The following is a 19,786-nucleotide window of genomic DNA, read 5'->3' on the forward strand; positions in this document are numbered from 1 at the left end:
TATCTTTGTTTTCCTTTGTCCTTCCTCCCTCATTTCTCCCTGTAGTTCTTCGAACTGTTCTGACTTTTCCAGCAATTCCTCCGTCCTTTCCTCCAGATGATCCTCTCCTCTTTTTATCTTCCGTTCTAAGCTTTCTCTTTCCTGATTGCCTGTTCTCACCTCTTCCTTCAGTTGCTTTATTTCCAAATCGTGTTGGCATTCTCTTTCTTCCAACTTTTTTTTCCATTCTTCTTCAATGTGCCTTCCATCCGGGAGTTACCAATTCGCTCCTCCTTCATTATCTCGCTCAGCTCGCTCGTCTCTTGTTCCCACTTATGGATACTCAATTCTATTTTCCCCATTTTTCTCTCTAGTTCTTTGACCTGTCTTGAATTTTCCAATATTTTTTCCTTTAGTTGTTTTAATTCCAAACCGTGCTTCCATTTTTCTTGAGCTCGGTTGTCCATTCTTCCTTTAATTATTTCTGAAGCTCGCCAATGTCCGCCTGCCTCGCCTGCCTTGCCCACGTGGTTTGAAACGGTTGTTGGGAGCGCTCGCCTCGTGTCGTGCCGTTCATTGCGCTACAGATAGCGGCCCTCTCACGCCTCGTGCCACGCTGAAGTGCGGCGGCGCCGCCATCTTGCGACTCTGTTTGCCGGCAAAGTTCGTGCTCAGAATATGACGGTGAGCTCCCCCACGGATTAAAATTACAAGTACCGTCCCGGGCCATGGATTCTACATTACTACACGTATTCATTTCTACCCCCGGCACCCACTCGCCTTGAAACTCCATCTTATTTCTCGGAAGAGAATTAATTTAGCTTGCTCGTAATTTTGGGGGAACGGGAGGGGGGGGGTTGCTTCGCACACCCCTGGTCCGATCCCCTTAAATTTAGTTGGAGACTGAGGTGGATTTGAATCCCACACTCCTGTACACCAGTGTTACAAATTTCGGTCCGCCCGACGTGCGATCGGCCACGTAACTCAAATCGCGACCGCGTCGCCCACCGGAACGGACAATTCAGTCGTGACCCTCCTTGGAACTACCGCCAGGAGCTAGTCGCGGGTGGGTCTTTCGACCCCACCACAATCGTGCCAATCGGCCACCCGCGCAGGATAGGATTGTTTGCCAAACTCGACCTACCTAAGTACCTGCGCGGGTAGTTAACCGGGCGATCGTACCTCACCACTGGCCGGCCTAGGACACGAACCGCTTAAGCGGTCCGTTCCGTACTTCAGTGATAACCGAGCGGTGTTATCGCCGGCCCCGACGGACGTGATTATTTACCGGGTGCTTACACCCTTCTACCAATTCCTTCCGTGATGCAAGATGGAACTTTCAAACATGGGAAAGGACACAACAAAACGGGGAACAGTTCAACAAGCACATTTATTGCACACTCAGACGAGCACGTATTTTACAGCCATACAGTAATTCAGGCACATATACAGTGAAGCAAGCAATGAAAGCAGAGTTACAACCGAATAAAGTCTTTATTTCGCACGCACACTTCGGCAGTTCCACTTATAAGACGGCGCCACCACATGCATTTACACAAAAGCAAAGGAAAAAGTATGTGTGTATTTATTTGTGTATGTGTGTATTTATTTGTGTATGTGTGTATGTATGTATTTGTGTATATGTATGTTAGTGTGTATTTATGTGTGTATGTTTGTATTTGTGTATGTGTGTGTAGGTATGCATTTGTGTATGTGTATGTATGTTAGTATATGTATGTGTGTGTATCTATGTAATTGTGTGTGTGTATGTGTATGTATATGTTAGTATATGTATGTATGTGTGTATGTATAAATATATGTGTATCGATGTATTTGTGTGTGTATGTGTATGTATGTATGCTAGTATATGTATGTATGTATAAATGTGTGTGTATGTATGGATGTATGTATAAATATGGATGTATGTATAAATGTGTATGTATGGATGGATGCATGTATAAATGTGTGTGTATCTATGTATGTATAAATGTGTGTGTGTGTATGTGTGTGTATGTATGTATTTATGGATGTATGTATAAATGTGTGTATGTATGTATGTATGTATTTATGGATGAATGTATAAATGTGTATGTGTGTATGTATGTATTTATGGATGTATGTATAAATGTGTGTATGTATGTGTGTGTGTGTATGTATGGATATATAAATGTGTGTATGTATACATGTATAAATGTGTATGTGTGGTTGTATGTATAAATGTGTGTGTATGTGTGTGTATGTATGTATTTATGGATGTATGTATAAATGTGTGTATGTATGTATGTATGTATTTATGGATGAATGTATAAATGTGTATGTGTGTATGTATGTATTTATGGATGTATGTATAAATGTGTGTATGTATGTGTGTGTGTATGTATGGATATATAAATGTGTGTATGTATACATGTATAAATGTGTATGTGTATGTATGTATTTATGGATGTATGTATAAATGTGTGTATGTATGTGTGTGTGTATGTATGTATTTATGGATGAATGTATAAATGTGTATGTGTGTATGTATGTATTTATGGATGTATGTATAAATGTGTGTGTATGTATGTATGTATGGATGTATAAATGTGTGTGTATGTTTGTATGTATGTATGTATAAATGTGTGTGTATCTTTGTATGTATATGTGTATGTATGTGCATTTGTATGTATAAATGTGTCCTTCTTCTTCTTCTTCTTCTTCTTCTTCTTCTTCTTCTTCTTCTTCTTCTTCTTCTTCTTCTTCTTCTTCTTCTTCTTCTTCTTCTTCTTCTTCTTCTTCTTCTTCTTCTTCTTCTTCTTCTTCTTCTTCTTCTTCTTCTTCTTCTTCTTCTTCTTCTTCTTCTTCTTCTTCTTCTTCTTCTTCTTTCGGCTGCTCCCGTTAGGGGTCGCCACAGTGGATCATCCGTATGATCCGTATAGTGATTTGGCACATGTTTTACGCCGGATGCCCTTCCTGACGCAACCCTGGTCACCTCTTACGACACAGGGATATGGTACACCTATTTTAACCGGTGTATCCACCAGTGTATGTATAAATGTGTGTATGTATAAATGTGTATGTATTTGGGTATATGTGTATGTACTGTATGTGAGTATGTGTGCATGTATGTTCGTAAATGTATGTATCTGTGCATGTATATGTGTATGGAAATGTGTGTATGTATAAATGTGTGTATGTATGTATAAATGTGTATGTATTTGTATATATGGGTATGTACTGTATGTTAGTATGTATGTGTGTTTGTATGTGTATGGAAATGTATATGTGTGTGTATGTATGTTAGTTTTATGTAGGTCTGCATTTGTGTATGTGTGTATGTATGTTTGTAGATGTATGCATGTGTGTATGTATAAATGTATGTGTGTATGTATAATGTATATGTTAGTATGTGTATGTATGTATATGTATATGTTAGTATAAGTATGTGTGTATGTATGTATTTATGTCTGTATAAGTGTATGTATGCATTTATGTCTCTGTAAATGTGTGTATGTATGTATGTATAAATGTGTATGTATGTGTATGTATGGATGTATAAATGTGTTTATGTATGGATTTATAAATGTGTGTATGTCTGTATGTATAAATGTGTGTGTGTATGTATGTGTTAATGTATGTGTATCTCTGTATTTGTGTACATGTGTATGTATATGTATATGTTAGTATGTGTATGTATGTATGTATGTGTATCTCTGTATTTTTGTATGTGTGTATGTGTATATATATGTTAGTATGTGTGTATATATGTATGTATAAATGTGTGTATGTATGGATGTATGTATAAATGTGTATGTATATGTGTGTGTTTGTAGGTATGTATGTATAAATGTGTGTGTATGTATGTATGTATGTATAAATGTGTATGTATGTATGGATGCATGTATAAATGTGTATGTGTGGTTGTATGTATGTATGTATGTGTGTGTGTGTGTGTGTGGTTGTATGTATAAATGTGTGTGTGTGTGTGTGTGTGTGTGTATGTATGTATAAATGTGTGTATGTATGTATAAATGTGTGTATGTATGGATGTATGTATGTATAAATGTGTGTGTTTGTGGGTATGTATGTATAAATGTGTGTGTATGTATGGATGTATGTATAAATGTGTGTGTATGTATGGATGTATGTATAAATGTGTATGTATGTATGGATGCATGTATAAATGTGTATGTGTGGTTGTATGTATAAATGTGTGTGTGTGTGTGTGTGTGTGTGTGTGTGTGTGTGTGTGTGTATGTATGTATAAATGTGTGTATGTATGTATAAATGTGTGTGTATGTATGGTTGTATGTATAAATGTGTGTGTGTATGTATGTATTTATGGATGTATAAATGTGTGTATGTATGTATTTATGGATGTATAAATGTGCGTATGTTTGTATAAATGTGTGTGTATGTATGGATGTATGTATGTATAAATGTGTGTGTATGTATGTATGGATGCATGTATAAATGTGTATGTGTGGTTGTATGTATAAATGTGTGTGTGTGTGTGTGTGTGTGTGTGTGTGTATGTATGTATAAATGTGTGTATGTATGTATAAATGTGTGTGTATGTATGGATGTATGTATAAATGTGTGTGTGTGTATGTATGTATTTATGGATGTATAAATGTGTGTATGTATGTATTTATGGATGTATAAATGTGTGTATGTATGGATGTATAAATGTGTGTATGTTTGTATAAATGTGTGTGTATGTATGGATGTATGTATGTATAAATGTGTGTGTATGTATGTATGGATGCATGTATAAATGTGTATGTGTGGTTGTATGTATAAATGTGTGTGTGTGTATGTGTGTATGTATGTATTTATGGATGTATAAATGTGTGTATGTATGTATTTATGGATGTATAAATGTGTGTATGTATGGATGTATAAATGTGTGTATGTTTGTATAAATGTGTGTGTATGTATGTATAAATGTGTGTGTATGTATGTATGTATGTATAAATGTGTGTCTCTTCTCTTCTTCTTCTTCTTCTTCTTCCTTCCGCTGCTCCCGTTAGGGGGTCGCCACAGCAGATCATCTGTATCATCCACATAGTGATTTGGCACATGTTTTACGCCGGATGCCCTTCCTGACGCAACCCTGGTCGCCTCTTACGACACAGGGATATGGTACACCTATTTTAACCGGGGTATACACCGGTGCATGTATAAATGTGTGTATGTATGTATGTGTAAATGTGTATGTGCTGTATGTGAGTATGGATGTGTGGATGTATATGTGTATGGAAATGTATATGTGTGTATGTATGTATAAATGTGTGTATGTATAAATGTATGTGTATGTGTATGTACTGTATGTGTATATGTATGTATGTGTGTATGTATATGTGTATGGAAATGTATATGTGTATGTATGTTAGTATTTGTGTAGGTATGCATTTGTGTATGTGTGTATGTATGTGTATCTATGTATTTGTGTATGTGTATGTATATGTATATGTTAGTATAAGTATATGTGTATGTATGTATTTATGTCTGTATAAGTGTGTGTATGTATGGATGTATAAATGTGTGTATGTATGTATTTATGTCTGTATAAATGTGTGTATGTATGGATGTATAAATATGTGTGTGTGCATGTATGGATGTATAAATGTGTGTATGTATGGATGTATAAATGTGTGTGTGTGTATGTATGTATAAATGTGTGTGTAGTGCTTGTGGGAGGTGTGAGGAAATTGCCCCTTTTATTGGAAAGTCCCTTTCCCTAGCTCCAGCTAAAAGTGTCATCTCAGGTTCGAGCTTGGTTTCGGGCTTCTTGGGTGTTGACTCCAGATGCCATCCTGTAACACACTTTCGCAAGCCAGCCATAATGGCTGCTTTGATTATAGACAATATAATGAATATTCCAATCAACACAGCCAATCCTGTCAGCAGGAATCTGAGAATGGTTCCTCCCCAACCTCCAAACAATCCCTGCAACCATGCTCCGATCTTCCATCCTGGATTGTAATCATGATATTTTGCAGCCTCCTATCTTATGTGTCCTGGGGTTCCACGAGATTATTCATTAATATCCTTATATCTATCCATGTCCCAGTTATTCCTTCATGTAACACTATGCCTCGTTTCAGGTGTGCAGTGCCGATGTCCCCTTCATCCCGTGTCACACGAGGTGCATAATTATATGTAAAGGTCATATAAGTCTTTTCCCATATATGCCTTTCTCATGCTATTGGTCCCAATGTTTACCTTCTTCTGCCCTGTGTACGCTATCACAACCCATTCCTTGTTTCCGCTACTGTCGACTTACCAAACATTCTGTTCTCTATGACGTTCCCATAATGCCCTCACTCTCTGTTATTGTCCATATTATCACAATTATGCACATGTTAATCAAAAGCACTGCTACATCTGTCATGAACCTCCAGTAACATTCTTCCCGCTTGCAGATTTCCTTTCTTTCTCTTTACAACTTGCTGTATCCTCTTTTGTAGTGAGATGCGCGAGTCCATGATTGGCTTCCCTTCGCACTTGACAGCTACGTAGGTAACCAGTAATACCTGGTGGGGTCCGGTCCAATGTGCCTTCAGTGCGTTCCTCTGCTTGTACACCTTGATGTTCACCCGGTCGCCGGGCTGGATGCCATGGTGTTCCTCCGCAACCGGGTCTAGTCGCGCTTGTTTGACCTACGAGTCAAATTATTTCACAACCATTGTTAGAGCAGCACAGAAACTAATCGTTGCCTTGTCCATCATGTATATGTCCATATGTTTTTTTCTAACACTTTACCAATATTATAACCTAGTGTTGGCTTAGCAGTTAGAGTGGTGGCTTGGGATCCTAGAGTACTGCTGACCACCAAACCAATCCCAGGAGTTTTACTCAGCTTGTCACTCCTCCAATACCGGCAAAAATGAACATCAGTACACTGGCAACAGGGGCACTACATCAGCGGCACAGCCATGCCCCAACCAATGATGCAATCAACAGCCAAAAAGGCAGCACACACCGCCAACATTTGACAATACACATAGCTTCCACTGTCAATCCACCATTTTTTTGACTAGCATACCTTGCGATTTTATACACCCTCTTATTTCTAAACTGTCCCTACATTGTGTGTCATCCTGTACACATATCAGGAATCTGTATATATTGTTATGCTTCTATCCTTGGCTACATTGCATGCTGTAACCCGGCCTTCAGCACTCCATGGCCTTTGACAGCCAGTAGTATGCTATACATTGCAGGGGTTCAGTTCATTCTGCCATATTTTTATATTTTCATCATGAGGCTCCAACCAACGTTTTACATTGGAAATTGTTTCTAACTGTGCTAAATTCTCAATTATCTCTTACGCGGGCCCTTTGCTATTATCCACAAGCCCGAAGTAAACTCGCACAAGTTCAAATTGTGCAATTTGAGATACCGTGGTAAAATTTCCTTTAAAACAAACTCATTAAAACACATGATTGACCTCAACCTTGTATACACAGTTCTTTGACCCATTGTATACACAGTTCTTTTTCACTGTTCCATGTTGTTAGAGTACTGAACCTTGATAGACGTTTCTATATTCGGTGAAGTTTGGATAGCTTGAGGGCCATGAAGTTTGTTTGAACTTGTGTTTGGAGTCATATTCTGATTTATCAATCATCATCGTCGTCGTCGTCGTATAATATTCATAGTTGTTCACTATCTTTTCTACTGAAACAGCTCTACTGCATTAAGGGGGCCATCCATAACACATGTGCTTCACCATGGAGTTCAGAGCAAGTTGACTGCACTTTGCATTCTTTTTTTCCACTGCCATATGCTATTACAAGTCCTGCAATGAAATGTGTATATTTGATCTGTGAGAACTTGAACTGAGGAATGTGTCACCATTCATGGCTCTGCTACTTACACCTTTTGGACTGTGTGTGCATTCAGGATTGTAAATGGTACTGGGTACAGCTTCATGGGGACACCCTCTACTTTTATAATGGTGAACCAAATCGACAGGTAAGGAAAAAGACGTCGTACATTTTCCCATTGTCTATCCATACAATACAAACGATGTTCTTGGAACAAAACGATGTTCTTGGATATATTTTACTTAGTTTGCCAAACTTGGATAAAACTTTGGTCGAGCCAAGGTCATTTTACTTGCGTGAGATATTTACCTCTTTCCTTATAATGTCTGTTGTTTCTCCTTTGTACCAATTGTTTCATCTGATCATGTACTTCTCAGAGTCCACATCTCTTTGGTTGTTGTCAGAGAGCCATCTCAGCACCACAGATTCTGGTGGTTCACTCAGGCTGACTAGAGGAGACTGCAAGTCTTCCGCTCATTTCAGGATTGATCTTCTCACTCCGATGCTCCAGATTTGATGTCAACTGAGAATTCTTCCACACCAGCCTGCTTTCTCATGCATAGGTTTATCCCATCTCATCTTCACCTATTATACCCATCTTCTCACCCCTGGTTCACTGAATCATGTGGTGAGGCAGTTGCCTTCAAACAAATTGCCTTTTCTTCATGGAAGGCCAATCTGACCGAAGGCAATCTCATATTTTTCCACAAAGCCCACAACAAGTCTGTCCACTTTAAAGAGCCAGAAAATAACATCTTGCTACCCTCCTTTATCCAAGTCCTGTTGATGCATTGTCAAGTCCATACCTTGTTTATGCTCACCTTCCATTGCTTCCCTCTCCTCAAATGATACCAATAGCTGACCCTGCTCGTAAGGGACTGTCACAACTCTGTGTTTGCTTCCAAATCTCACATACCCATCCCCTCATGCCCTGTCCTCCGTTACTGTCTTTTTCTTCCCTCTAAAGGTGGGGAAGCTTCTGGCACCCCACAACCCCAACTCTGTGACAGGCTTCGACGGTATCAGCGCCCTCAATCTGAAAACATGCTCTGTTGCTCTTGCATATCCACTTTATTTTCTGTTCAATCTAACATTTGCCTCCTAGTTCACCTTCTGTCTACATGGAAGTCAGCCAACATCACAGCATCACACAAAATGGGGACAAAAACAGATGATCTTAACTACAGGCCCATTAGCTTACTTCCAATCAATGAAAATAAATGTCAGTGTGTGTGTCAGTATGTGTGTCTCCTCCATAACTCCAAAACCATGAAATGCAGCGGCCCTCAAACTTTGCATGCATACTAAGGGAACTCCGAGGAAGTGCATGAACGAAAACTAGGTGTTTGGGTTAATTTAAACACACCTTTTGAAGATAATGAATGGCTTTCCTCTTCGAAAGGCTTATCCTTGGCCAGCCCAACTTCACCTCGCAGGGGTCTTAGCCACCATTTTGATTTGGCCTATTCAAACATGCCTTGCCCTGAAAACAAGAATTTTTTTTTCGCATTACTAGTTGATATTTTCCAGATTTTTGATATTTTTAGATCCTTGTGGAGGATCTCCAAGTCTGACTCACGTTGTTGTTGTTGTTCTATTTCTTCTTGTGGACTTTTTTGTTTCACAGCCGACAGTTTTCATCGAAACTTCCTGAAACTTGGCATATATATGTAAAACTACCCTGCGCAGACAGTAACCATCTCCGATTTTGAAAATTCCTCCAAGAAAAAAGTTATGACGTCAAAATATCTCCGCTAATGGAAATCGCCTATACCATTATCTCCGAAACTAGGCAAGCTGTTTGAATGTTGTTTGCGGGAATCAAGCCGGGCATTAGCACAGATAATTTATCACAATGACGTCATATTCGTTTTTATGACGTCATCATTAAGAGGACGAGGATCTTAGCTCATTTGAGCTTGTTTCCAAGATGGCCACCACATGGTGAAGTCTACTCGACCAAAGACTTGCGCTATCACCCACACACATACCACATACCATATACCATTAAAAATGACGTTGGTCATACACCTGATACGTCAATATCTACTGCAGCAATGATACTGTCTGCTGTACTGTGTGCTTGTACATAGTGAACTGGTGCTAGATATATGACGACTTGCACTACTGACTTGAGCTGTCTCGTAGTTGTCCTTGATGGGCGATCCCTGGTCGAACTCTCAATTAGCATATTCGTTGAAAATAGCCCCCAGCATCTGAGTTCCATCAAACACCTTACGAGCATACCGTGACTTCAAAAACTTTCTGCCAGCCTTCTGGATGCGTACACAAATGAAGACAATTTTAAGATGCAGGTCTACTGTGCTTCGTCAGTAGCTCAACCATAGCTATCAAGAAAGTTCGTTCTTGAGATTGATTTTCCGTGAGTGCTAGGCCTATAGACACTGCAAATTAATTATTGGTCTTGGTTCCAGGCTCCCATGACAAAAATTAAGGAATAAAACAACAATTAGTAAATTTGATAAAGGAGAGGAAAAAAGAACCCACCAACATACGGCCTCCAAAAAGGAAGCGCGTGGGGATGAAAAATAATTTTTTTGCCAAGTAAAAATCAGTTGGTGTTTCACCTGGCAATTAAAAATTTTTTGGCAGAGTATGTTGATCTGTTCGGTTAGTTTGATACTTGGCAATTATTTTTATTTGTTTTTGACAACTATGTTGATCGCTTCCGTTTGTTTGTCTGTCCGCTCACATTTATTTGCCTACAGGTCACAATTTTAAACCGATCTTCACGAAACTTCACCAAATGGTCGAGTTGGCGGTCTGACAGAATCCTATTTATTTTTGAGGTCAAAAGGTCAAAAGGTCATCATAGGCCAAAGGTCAACAACCTTTTCAAATTTCTATAGTTGTCAATTTTCATTTGATTAACTTGAAATTTGAAGAGGGTTTGCATATCAGGTCACTGAATTCAACCACCAATTATTTTTGAGGCCAACATAGGCCAAAGGTCAACAACTTAGGTGGAATTTCTAAAATCCTCAATTTTCATCTGATTGACTTGAAATTTGAAGAAGATTTGCATGTCAGGTCAGTTAATTCAACCACCAATTATTTTTAAGGTTGAAAGGTCAACATAAACCTAATTTCTGAAATTGAGAAATAGGGCCAAAAACTAAATATATCACTATATCTCAAAAAGCTGTGGACGAGTTATGACAAAACAAGGTGGATGAGTTGGTTTGGTGACAAGAACAAGCTGATTGGATTTTGTTTCAGATCCAGCCCATCGATGGGATACAAAACATGAACTGTTCAGCCAGGCAGAGGTATGCGCTCTACTGAATGCTGTTCTACTTGGTGCTGCTTTGCCAAGTGTCACTCTTTCAGTGATTTTTCATTTCTTATTTATATCTGGAGAGAAAATAGTAAATATCAAAAAAGGAGGCAGCCATAAAAGGAAGTGGGTGGGGATGAGAAACTAATAATTTATTTTACTTGGCCTTATGTGAAGTAAATAAATATTAGAGGCAACGGAATCAGCTTGGTGTCATGAAATGCCTGTGTACGTAATTCATTAGTCAAGAGGCTGCCGGGGAAATTGCCAAGAGATTTTTTTCCACTTTTTTTCGAAGGTATTATGTACGCGTACACTTTAATACACACCCTGCAAAAAATCATTTGTGAGAGAAGGGAGGGGAAGGGTTGAAGTAGGAAGAGGGAGAGGAATGGGGGTGCGGTTAGAGGAGCGAGCGGAAGGGGTGGAGTGGGAATCTGGAGGGGGTGGGGTGGGAGGAGTAAAGGCTGGGTAGGAGAAGGGAGTGGAAGGGGAGGGATGGGATGAGGGTGGAGTAGGGGTGGGATGGACTCTGCATTGCCCTTTGCTCGTTATAAATAAAGTCAATGTCAAATTCTTCCTTTTCTCCAGGAGTCAAACTCAGACCATCATTTTGCTTTCTGTTTCAGTCATTTCATCCTGCAATATCTATCTCTCTCTCTCTCTCTCTCTCTCTCTCTCTCTCTCTCTCTCTCTCTCTCTCTCTCTCTCTCTCTCTCTCTCTCTCTCTCTCTCTCTCTCTCTCTGTCTCTCTGTCTCTCTGTCTCTCTCTCTCTCTGTCTCTCTGTCTCTCTGTCTCTCTCTCTCTCTCTCTCTCTCTCTCTCTCTCTCTCTCTCTCTCTCTCTCTCTCTCTCTCTCTCTCTCTCTCTCTCTCTCTCTCTCTCTCTCTCTCTCTCTCTCTCTCCAATGGATGGAGGTGCTGAATCTGAGAGAAGACATCAGGGCTGTCTCTGAACATACCTCTTTGAAGTTGGCAGTTTGGCACCCAACCTTGCTTTCTAAACTCTCAGCATATGAGATCCAAGGAAACATCCTCTCACGTTTGGCTGACTTCCTCCACTCTCGTAATCAGCATGTGGCTCTCAATGGGATCCTTGCATTTCCCCCTCTTTGTTGAGGTGGAATGCATCCGAGGCAATGTCGTAGGCCCAGACTCAATGTTTTTCTCTATCAACGACCTTTCTAATTCCTTGGAAAAAACCCTCCTATCTTTTTGCTGAGGATGCCATTCTCCAAAATAGCATCTGAGTCATTCCATCTGAAATCACCAAATTTAAGAAAATGTTCCCAGTTGACCCACTCAGATTTACTTTAAACTTTCATAAAATAGTTCCCAGGTATCAAAATGAAGCTGCGTAAAATTTTAGGTCCATAGTTGCGGTCAACTCCGAGATATTGAGGGTTGAAAATGTGGTTGTGGCCCTATTTTTATGGTCGTTGCGAGCATCACAAAATGAACGGCTACTTTAAAACTCCCACAACTTTTTTAATATTAATGCTAGAGCCTTGAAATTTTCAGAGATTATTCTTCTATAATTGCCCTGTAAGAAAAAAAAAAAACATAAAACTGAGTGTCCCTCTATTAATTTTTTATGACCTGATCAGTTGAAATCCAGAAAAAAAATGTTGGTTTTGTATGACGACCCAACTTTGAGACCCCATATATTTTATTGACCCATCCCAGAAGCTTGAAATTTTTTCATGTAATAACTGTATGGTAGTAGTATTCAAATACATGTTTACTTTTCTTAATCAGTCATATATAATAATATTACAGTCATGATCCCTCAAAAATTGAAAATTTTCATTTTCCCCCGAAATTCAGGTGAGGATTGCAAATATATGACAAGGTATACCACTTCAAATTGTTCACCATTGGAAAGACCATATTCATTTTGATACCTGGGAACTATTTTATGAAAATTTAAAGTAAATCTGAAGGGGTCAACTGGGAGGCCTCTGGTGATATGAGGTGGGAATGACTCATCTCTTATCCTTCAGATAGGCAGGCAGCAGCCTCTCACCTCTCTGCAGACCTTGATAGAATCAGAAGTTGGTCCCATATTAGAATACGAGTTTCAACCCTGACAAATCTCACATTCTCGCTCTGTCTCTCCGAAAGGAACATCTGGCATATACTCTAATGTATTTTCTTAACAAAACTTTAAGAAGTTGAGTCGCTCAATCCTTTTGGCATCACCATCAACCACAATCTGTCTCAGGAAACCATGTATCAGATGTCATCTCCAAAGCCAGCGCCAGACTCTGAATCCTCCATCATACCAAGTCTTTCCTTGACAAATGTGAACTTCAAACAAGATACAAGACCTTCATCCACAGCTCTATTCCTCTTCACCTTCAGAATTTCTTTGACCACCATCTATCTCCCGTTGTTTCGCTAATCGTCTGAAGCGTCGCTCCACTCCTTCAGATTTCCTTCAAGCACGTCGTTGCTCTTGTTGTTTTGACAATTCCTCTGAGTGATACTCTTCTCCTTCCTCCTGATGCCCAATGTATGCTGAACATTGTTCTTTGTTGTTTTGTTTTTTTTGTGCTTTTCTTTTTCTTCTTTTTTTTTGACATTTTTTGTGCTTTTTGATTCCTTTGCTGAAATTTAAAAACAGGAAAACATGGTCATAAAATGCATTCCTCAGCATTGTGTGTGAGGGAAGTAAAGCTCCTTCCAAATAACTGATTTAATGTAACTAAACGATAGACTATGTATAAATAGGCAATTAGCTGGTGTAACTGAGTGGAGAATGTGACAGTGAATTGGGGTGGGGGTGGGCGGAGGGGGTTCAATGGGTACAGATGCATAAGTCCTCGTATGTGCCCTGTGTATGGTGTACTTAGCAAGAATGCATTCACAGCTTTAACTACATTCTATTCTATTTATTTATTTGGTATACAAAGCGACGGCTTGTGGAAGAGCTAGAACACAAGAACAGATCAGACCGCAACAGAACAAAAGGAACAGTAGAAAGGGGGGGACACCAACAGCAGGGTTAAAGGACAAGATAGAGGGAGACTTGGACAAATAAGGGATGTGGGGAGTAATGAGGAGCAGGGGAGGATGTATGGGGTGGACAAGATGGATAAAGAAGCAAACTGTCAGGAAAGACTGATAATTTGGAAAGAGGTGGTGCTGTGTGGGAGGGTGAGGATCCTGATTCAATTGCATACTTATAATAGACTACATACTTAATTATACGTACTCATGTTGTACTACATACTTGATGGACGTACTCACCTCTTGCTGAGGGAGAGGTAGGGGCAGAGTTTGCATCAAGCAAGCAAGCAAACTCGGTTTTCCATAGAAGGTTGAAATGCATCAGTATGCTGATACTTTACTACATTTGTGGGATCTCTCTGGTGTTGGTGGCCACTATATATATATATATATATATATATATATATATATATATATATATATATATATATATATATATATATATATATATATATATATATATATATATATATATATATATATATATATATATATATAGATGTATATATGTGTGTATATATATATATATATATATATATATATATGTATATATATATATATGTATATATATATATATATATATATATATATATATATATATATATATATATATATATATATATATATATATATATATATATCTTCTTCTTTCGGCTGCTCCCGTTAGGGGTCGCCACAGCGGATCATCCATATGATCCGCATAGTGATTTGGCACATGTTTTACGCCGGATGCCCTTCCTGACGCAACCCTGGTCGCCTCTTATGACACAGGGATATGGTACACCCATTTTAACCGGGGTATACACCAGCCCAGTACACTGGTACTCACTTAGCCGACCTCGGAAGGATGACAGGCTGAGTCAACCCCCTGGTGTATTAATTCAGTGGCCCAACAGGGCTTGAACTCAGGACCTTTTGGATCCCAAGCCGCTGCCCTAACCACTGCGCCAACACCAGGCTCTATGTAGATGTATGTATGTATATATATATATATATATATATATATATATATATATATATATATATATGTATGTATGTATGTATAGATGTATGTATGTATATATATATATATATGTATGTATGTATATATGTATGTATGTATATATGTATGTATATATATGTGTATATATATATGTATGTATATATATATGTATATGTATGTATGTATATATATATATGTGTATGTATATATATATATATATATATATATATATATATATATATATATATATATATATATATATATATGTATATGTATATATATATATATATATATATATATATATATGTATATGTATATATATATATATATATATATATATATATATGTATATATATATATATATGTATATGTATATATTGTTGTGGTTGACGAAATTCACAAACCACCATTCAGGTCCCTTAGGTGAGATATCTCTGTAAGTATATGTGTAGTTAGGCCCAAACCCGTTGTTTAGAGTGAATAAATGTCATTCATGCGGGCTGCGACCCTTTTAGATAGCCGTTTTTCTTTTACTATCTTTATTTTGGACCAGCCGCCATTACTACCACCACCAACCACGTCTCAACAGCCATCACACAACAACCACCAACCACAACGCCGCTTCACAACAACAGCCACGACCTTTACTGTCACAACTCGCCACCATCGCATCACCACCATTCTTGCGCCACTTGTGGGCACCGATACTGGACTCGTGCAGGGCGCGCACCGAGCAGCGTGTTCAGAAACATCACAGACTTTCCGAAGAAAACGGATCAAAAACGACTCACGCCCACTTCTGTTCCGTCCTATCGGTGAGCGTGGGGCGATTTGGCCCCGCCTCCAGGGCGTTGGAGCGTGGTCACTATATGCAAATTCATGGATCAAAAAGCATTCACGCCCACTTTTCCTCGGTCCAATGGGGAGCCAGTTAGAGGTGAAGGGTCGGAGGTAAAGAGTCAAAGGTGAAGGGGCGAAGCCACGGGGGATATAAACGGCTGCGTTCGTCAGTCAAGGCAGTTCGCAGTTGGGAGTTTGCGGAGCCAGTGAAGAGTTGGGACGAGTCAAGAGAGGAGATGGAGAGGGCGATCGGACGAAGCTGTGGAGAGGCGGCGGCGGCGAAGGCGGTTGAGGGGGTGCTCGCGTCGGATTCGGGGAGCTGCGGAGGGAGAGGCCGGCGGCGCGACCGAGGTCGTGGTGGAGACGCTCGTCGCGGGACCCGAGACAGGGAGATATCCTCCTTTCCCCCGAGCATCAACAACCCCCTCCTGTTTCCCCCCGCGCTGAGATAGTGCGACAAGGGGGCCCCTTTCCCACCCCCCACCAGACACTGTCCGCGAGGCCCACGGAGTTGGGGCGCCACCGCCACTTTGCGTCTCATCATCAGACGGGTAGGCCCGACACGGTCTCGGCCCCAGGCCCGCCTACCCCCCTCATCCTGGAGGGTGGTTCTTTTTCTTTTGCTTTGGGTATATGTGTTGTCGGCGCCGTCTGTGAAATAAAATTGTATAAGTGTTGCCATGTGCTCGGTAGTCGGATAGCTCTGCATTGTCTTCTTCTTTTATATTTGCTTTTTGTGTAATATTGTGTTTCTTCTTCTATTACATTTGCTTTTGGTGTAATTGTATATGTGTGCTTTCCGTTCATCGCGAAATAAATGTGCTTATTGTTGAACTGTTTTCCCGTTTCGCTTCGTCTTTTCCTTTATTGAATCTCCATCTTACTTCACGTAAAGGGTTGGTCGTGGGCTAAAACGCCCGATAATTAATCGAACCGTCGAGGCCGACGATAACACCGCTCAGTTATCCCGATAGTACGGAACGGGTCGCTTAAAGTGGCCCGTGTCCGAAGTCGACCTGCGGCGAGGTGCGATCGCCCGGTCTACCCTCCGTGTGGGTACTTAGGTAGGTCGAATTTGGCGAGCAACCCTATCCCACGCGGGGGCCGATTGGCACGATCGTGGTGAGGCCGAAAGGTCCACCCGTGACTGGTTCCCGGCGTTAGTCTGAGAGGGTCACGACTGGATTGTCCGTCCGGTGGGCGACGTGCCGCGATTCGAGTTACGTGGCCGTTCGCACGCCGGCGGGCGCGAATCCGCAACAATATATATATATATATATATATATATATATATATATATATATATATATATATATATATATATATATATATATATATATATATATATATATTGATACGGCTGTGGAAATTCACAGGCCACCATAAAGGATTTCCCCAAGATCAGTTATATCGATAAGTGTGTGTTCAGATAGATTTCCCCACCAATGTTTAAAGCGAATTATTCGTGTACCAGGGCTGTGATCTTTGAGTTAGCCGTTTTTCTTTTGCTATCGTTATTTTGGACCAACCGCCATTACTACCACCAAAAAGTGCCACCAACCACAACAACCACGATCACCACAACCACCTTCTCATCAACTGCCAACATCCTCACAGACAACGAACAGCCGCCTTCACAACAACCACCTTAACCACCACCACCCAACCAAACCACCCTCACGACCACCACAAAACGCCAGCTACGCCACCATCACAACCGCCTTCACCACAACGACAACCGCATTCCCATCTCGGCACACGGTTGCGAAAAGCCTGGCATTCATCGGGGGAGAACGGACGACGGCCCCACCCCCCCCCCAATGACGGACCCTGTGAGTGGATTCTCAACACGTGAGGAAAAGACGAAAGCTATGGAAAACACAAAAGAAAGGTCCCGATTCGGCGAGGAAAACGCCCTTCTTCTGGAAGTTTCCCGCGCGTGCTGGAAGAGGGGGGGCGAAAGGGAGGGGCGAGGCACCGTGGAGATAAAAGGGCGCACTGAACGCAAGGTCTGTCGGCTGCTGGAGGTTGTAGAGGTGTGTGGAGGAGAGGAAAGAGTGTTGTGTCGGAGTTGTGGGCAGTTGTATGGAGCCGCGCTGTGAGCTGAATCAGCCTGGAGTCGGGAGTCTCTGCAGTCGGTGAGGAGCTGGAGAGAGAGGAGCGCACCAGAGCCAAGGCGTGCGGCCTGCTGGACCATGCCTAACCGTGGCTCACTGGAGAGGGGACATCGAGGGTCGCCCTAGCGAGTCACCAAGAGGGACAAGGTAGCCAGCCCGGTCTCTCGGAGCCTTTGCGGTCTACATGGCTCCGTGTTTATAAAGACCCCAAGGGGTTCAGTCTACCCCTCGTCTGTCCTGGGGTTTTTCCTGGTTTCTTTTGAATGAACGTTGTGGCGCCATGTCTTTAAGTAGAACTGTTAAGTGTGTACATAATAGTTAGACGGTAGTAGCTCTTTTGCATTGCTCATGGTTTGTCCCTTACATGTTACATAATTGTAATTACATACTTTACTACATTTGTGGGATCTCTCTGGTGTTGGTGGCCACTATATATATATATATATATATATATATATATATATATATATATATATATATATATATATATATATATATATATATATATATATATATATATATATATATCTTCTTCTTTCGGCTGCTCCCGTTAGGGGTCGCCACAGCGGATCATCCATATGATCCGCATAGTGATTTGGCACATGTTTTACGCCGGATGCCCTTCCTGACGCAACCCTGGTCACCTCTTATGACACAGGGATATGGTACACCCATTTTAACCGGGGTATACACCAGCCCAGTACACTGGTACTCACTTCGCCGACCTCGGAAGGATGACAGGCTGAGTCAACCCCCTGTTTCTATGTGTATATAAAATTTTATATTTATTTATATGTATATATTTATTTATATGTATGCTATATATATATATATATATATATATATATATATATATATATATATATATATATATACATATATATATATATATATATATATATAAAATTTAATTTTCAGTGTTGTGATGTCTCAAATTTTCTCTACTCATGATGCACAGAATGAATTTATTTAACTTAATGGGATTCCAATGTATTACCCAATGTTGCACATGATAAGTTTACTCTGTACTGTTTTTTTTATGTACATTAGTTAGTTTTTGGCATATACATACATGTCATTGAGGATGAAACTTCGGAGTGTGCGGTGTATATGTAAGTTTGTAAAGCAGTGCACTGTAGAACTGAAATTCACAGTACTTTTAGGAATTAAACGTACAGCATTAATGATTGAGGCAACTAATGCTGATATGTGTGCCTTTCTTTATACCAGTATTTCAAGCAGATTGATTTGGATGAAAGCATAGCGGTAGAAACAGACATCATGGGTCATCTACAATTCCAGCTTGTCACTCCATTCCAAAACTACTGGTTCGAAGTAAGTATGGACACAAACTTGACAATCAGATTACAACTCGCATAACAAATCCCAATAAAGAAAGCACTCCACCTTATCACATTATCTCTTCTCAGGTGGACATTATGGAGCAGGTGCTTCTATGGCAGGCTATCATCCACACTGTTGCACATGTAAGTGCTATAACTACTCTCCTGATATAATACCCAATCTAATTGGGATTAATGTTGTGGAATCTTTTAAAATGCCATCATAACCACATGTCTTGTAGAACTTAGTTTTGAGGGAATGAAAATGTATAATTTTAACAGCAGAGAGGAGATATCAGTTAGCTTTAGACGCAACTTGAAGAAGCCAGGGCCACTACTTTTGGTCAACCACCCAAAGGGGAATGTACAGAACTAATACAATGATATACTACTCTTACTAAT

The 19,786-nt window shown here is 40.2% G+C and overlaps 1 protein-coding gene across 2 annotated transcripts in view; it reads left to right on the forward strand.

Moving 5' to 3' along the window:
* Positions 1 to 19,786, forward strand: part of LOC147021262 (signal-transducing adaptor protein 1-like) — a 74,936-nt gene that overhangs the window by 11,263 nt on the left and 43,887 nt on the right. The window contains exons 2-4 of one of the 2 annotated variants that reach the window (XM_085891073.1): positions 7,870 to 7,941; positions 19,272 to 19,376; positions 19,472 to 19,528. In XM_085891073.1, the coding sequence (XP_085747199.1) occupies positions 7,870 to 7,941; positions 19,272 to 19,376; positions 19,472 to 19,528 (234 nt within the window). The remainder of the gene's footprint in view (positions 1 to 7,869; positions 7,942 to 19,271; positions 19,377 to 19,471; positions 19,529 to 19,786) is intronic. The other variant, XM_085891074.1, reaches the window with a different exon arrangement.

The sequence above is a fragment of the Eptatretus burgeri genome, chromosome 8 (genome assembly GCF_056783735.1).
Source record: "Eptatretus burgeri isolate ZD-2024b chromosome 8, Ebu_testis_v1, whole genome shotgun sequence".
NCBI lineage: Eukaryota > Metazoa > Chordata > Myxini > Myxiniformes > Myxinidae > Eptatretus > Eptatretus burgeri.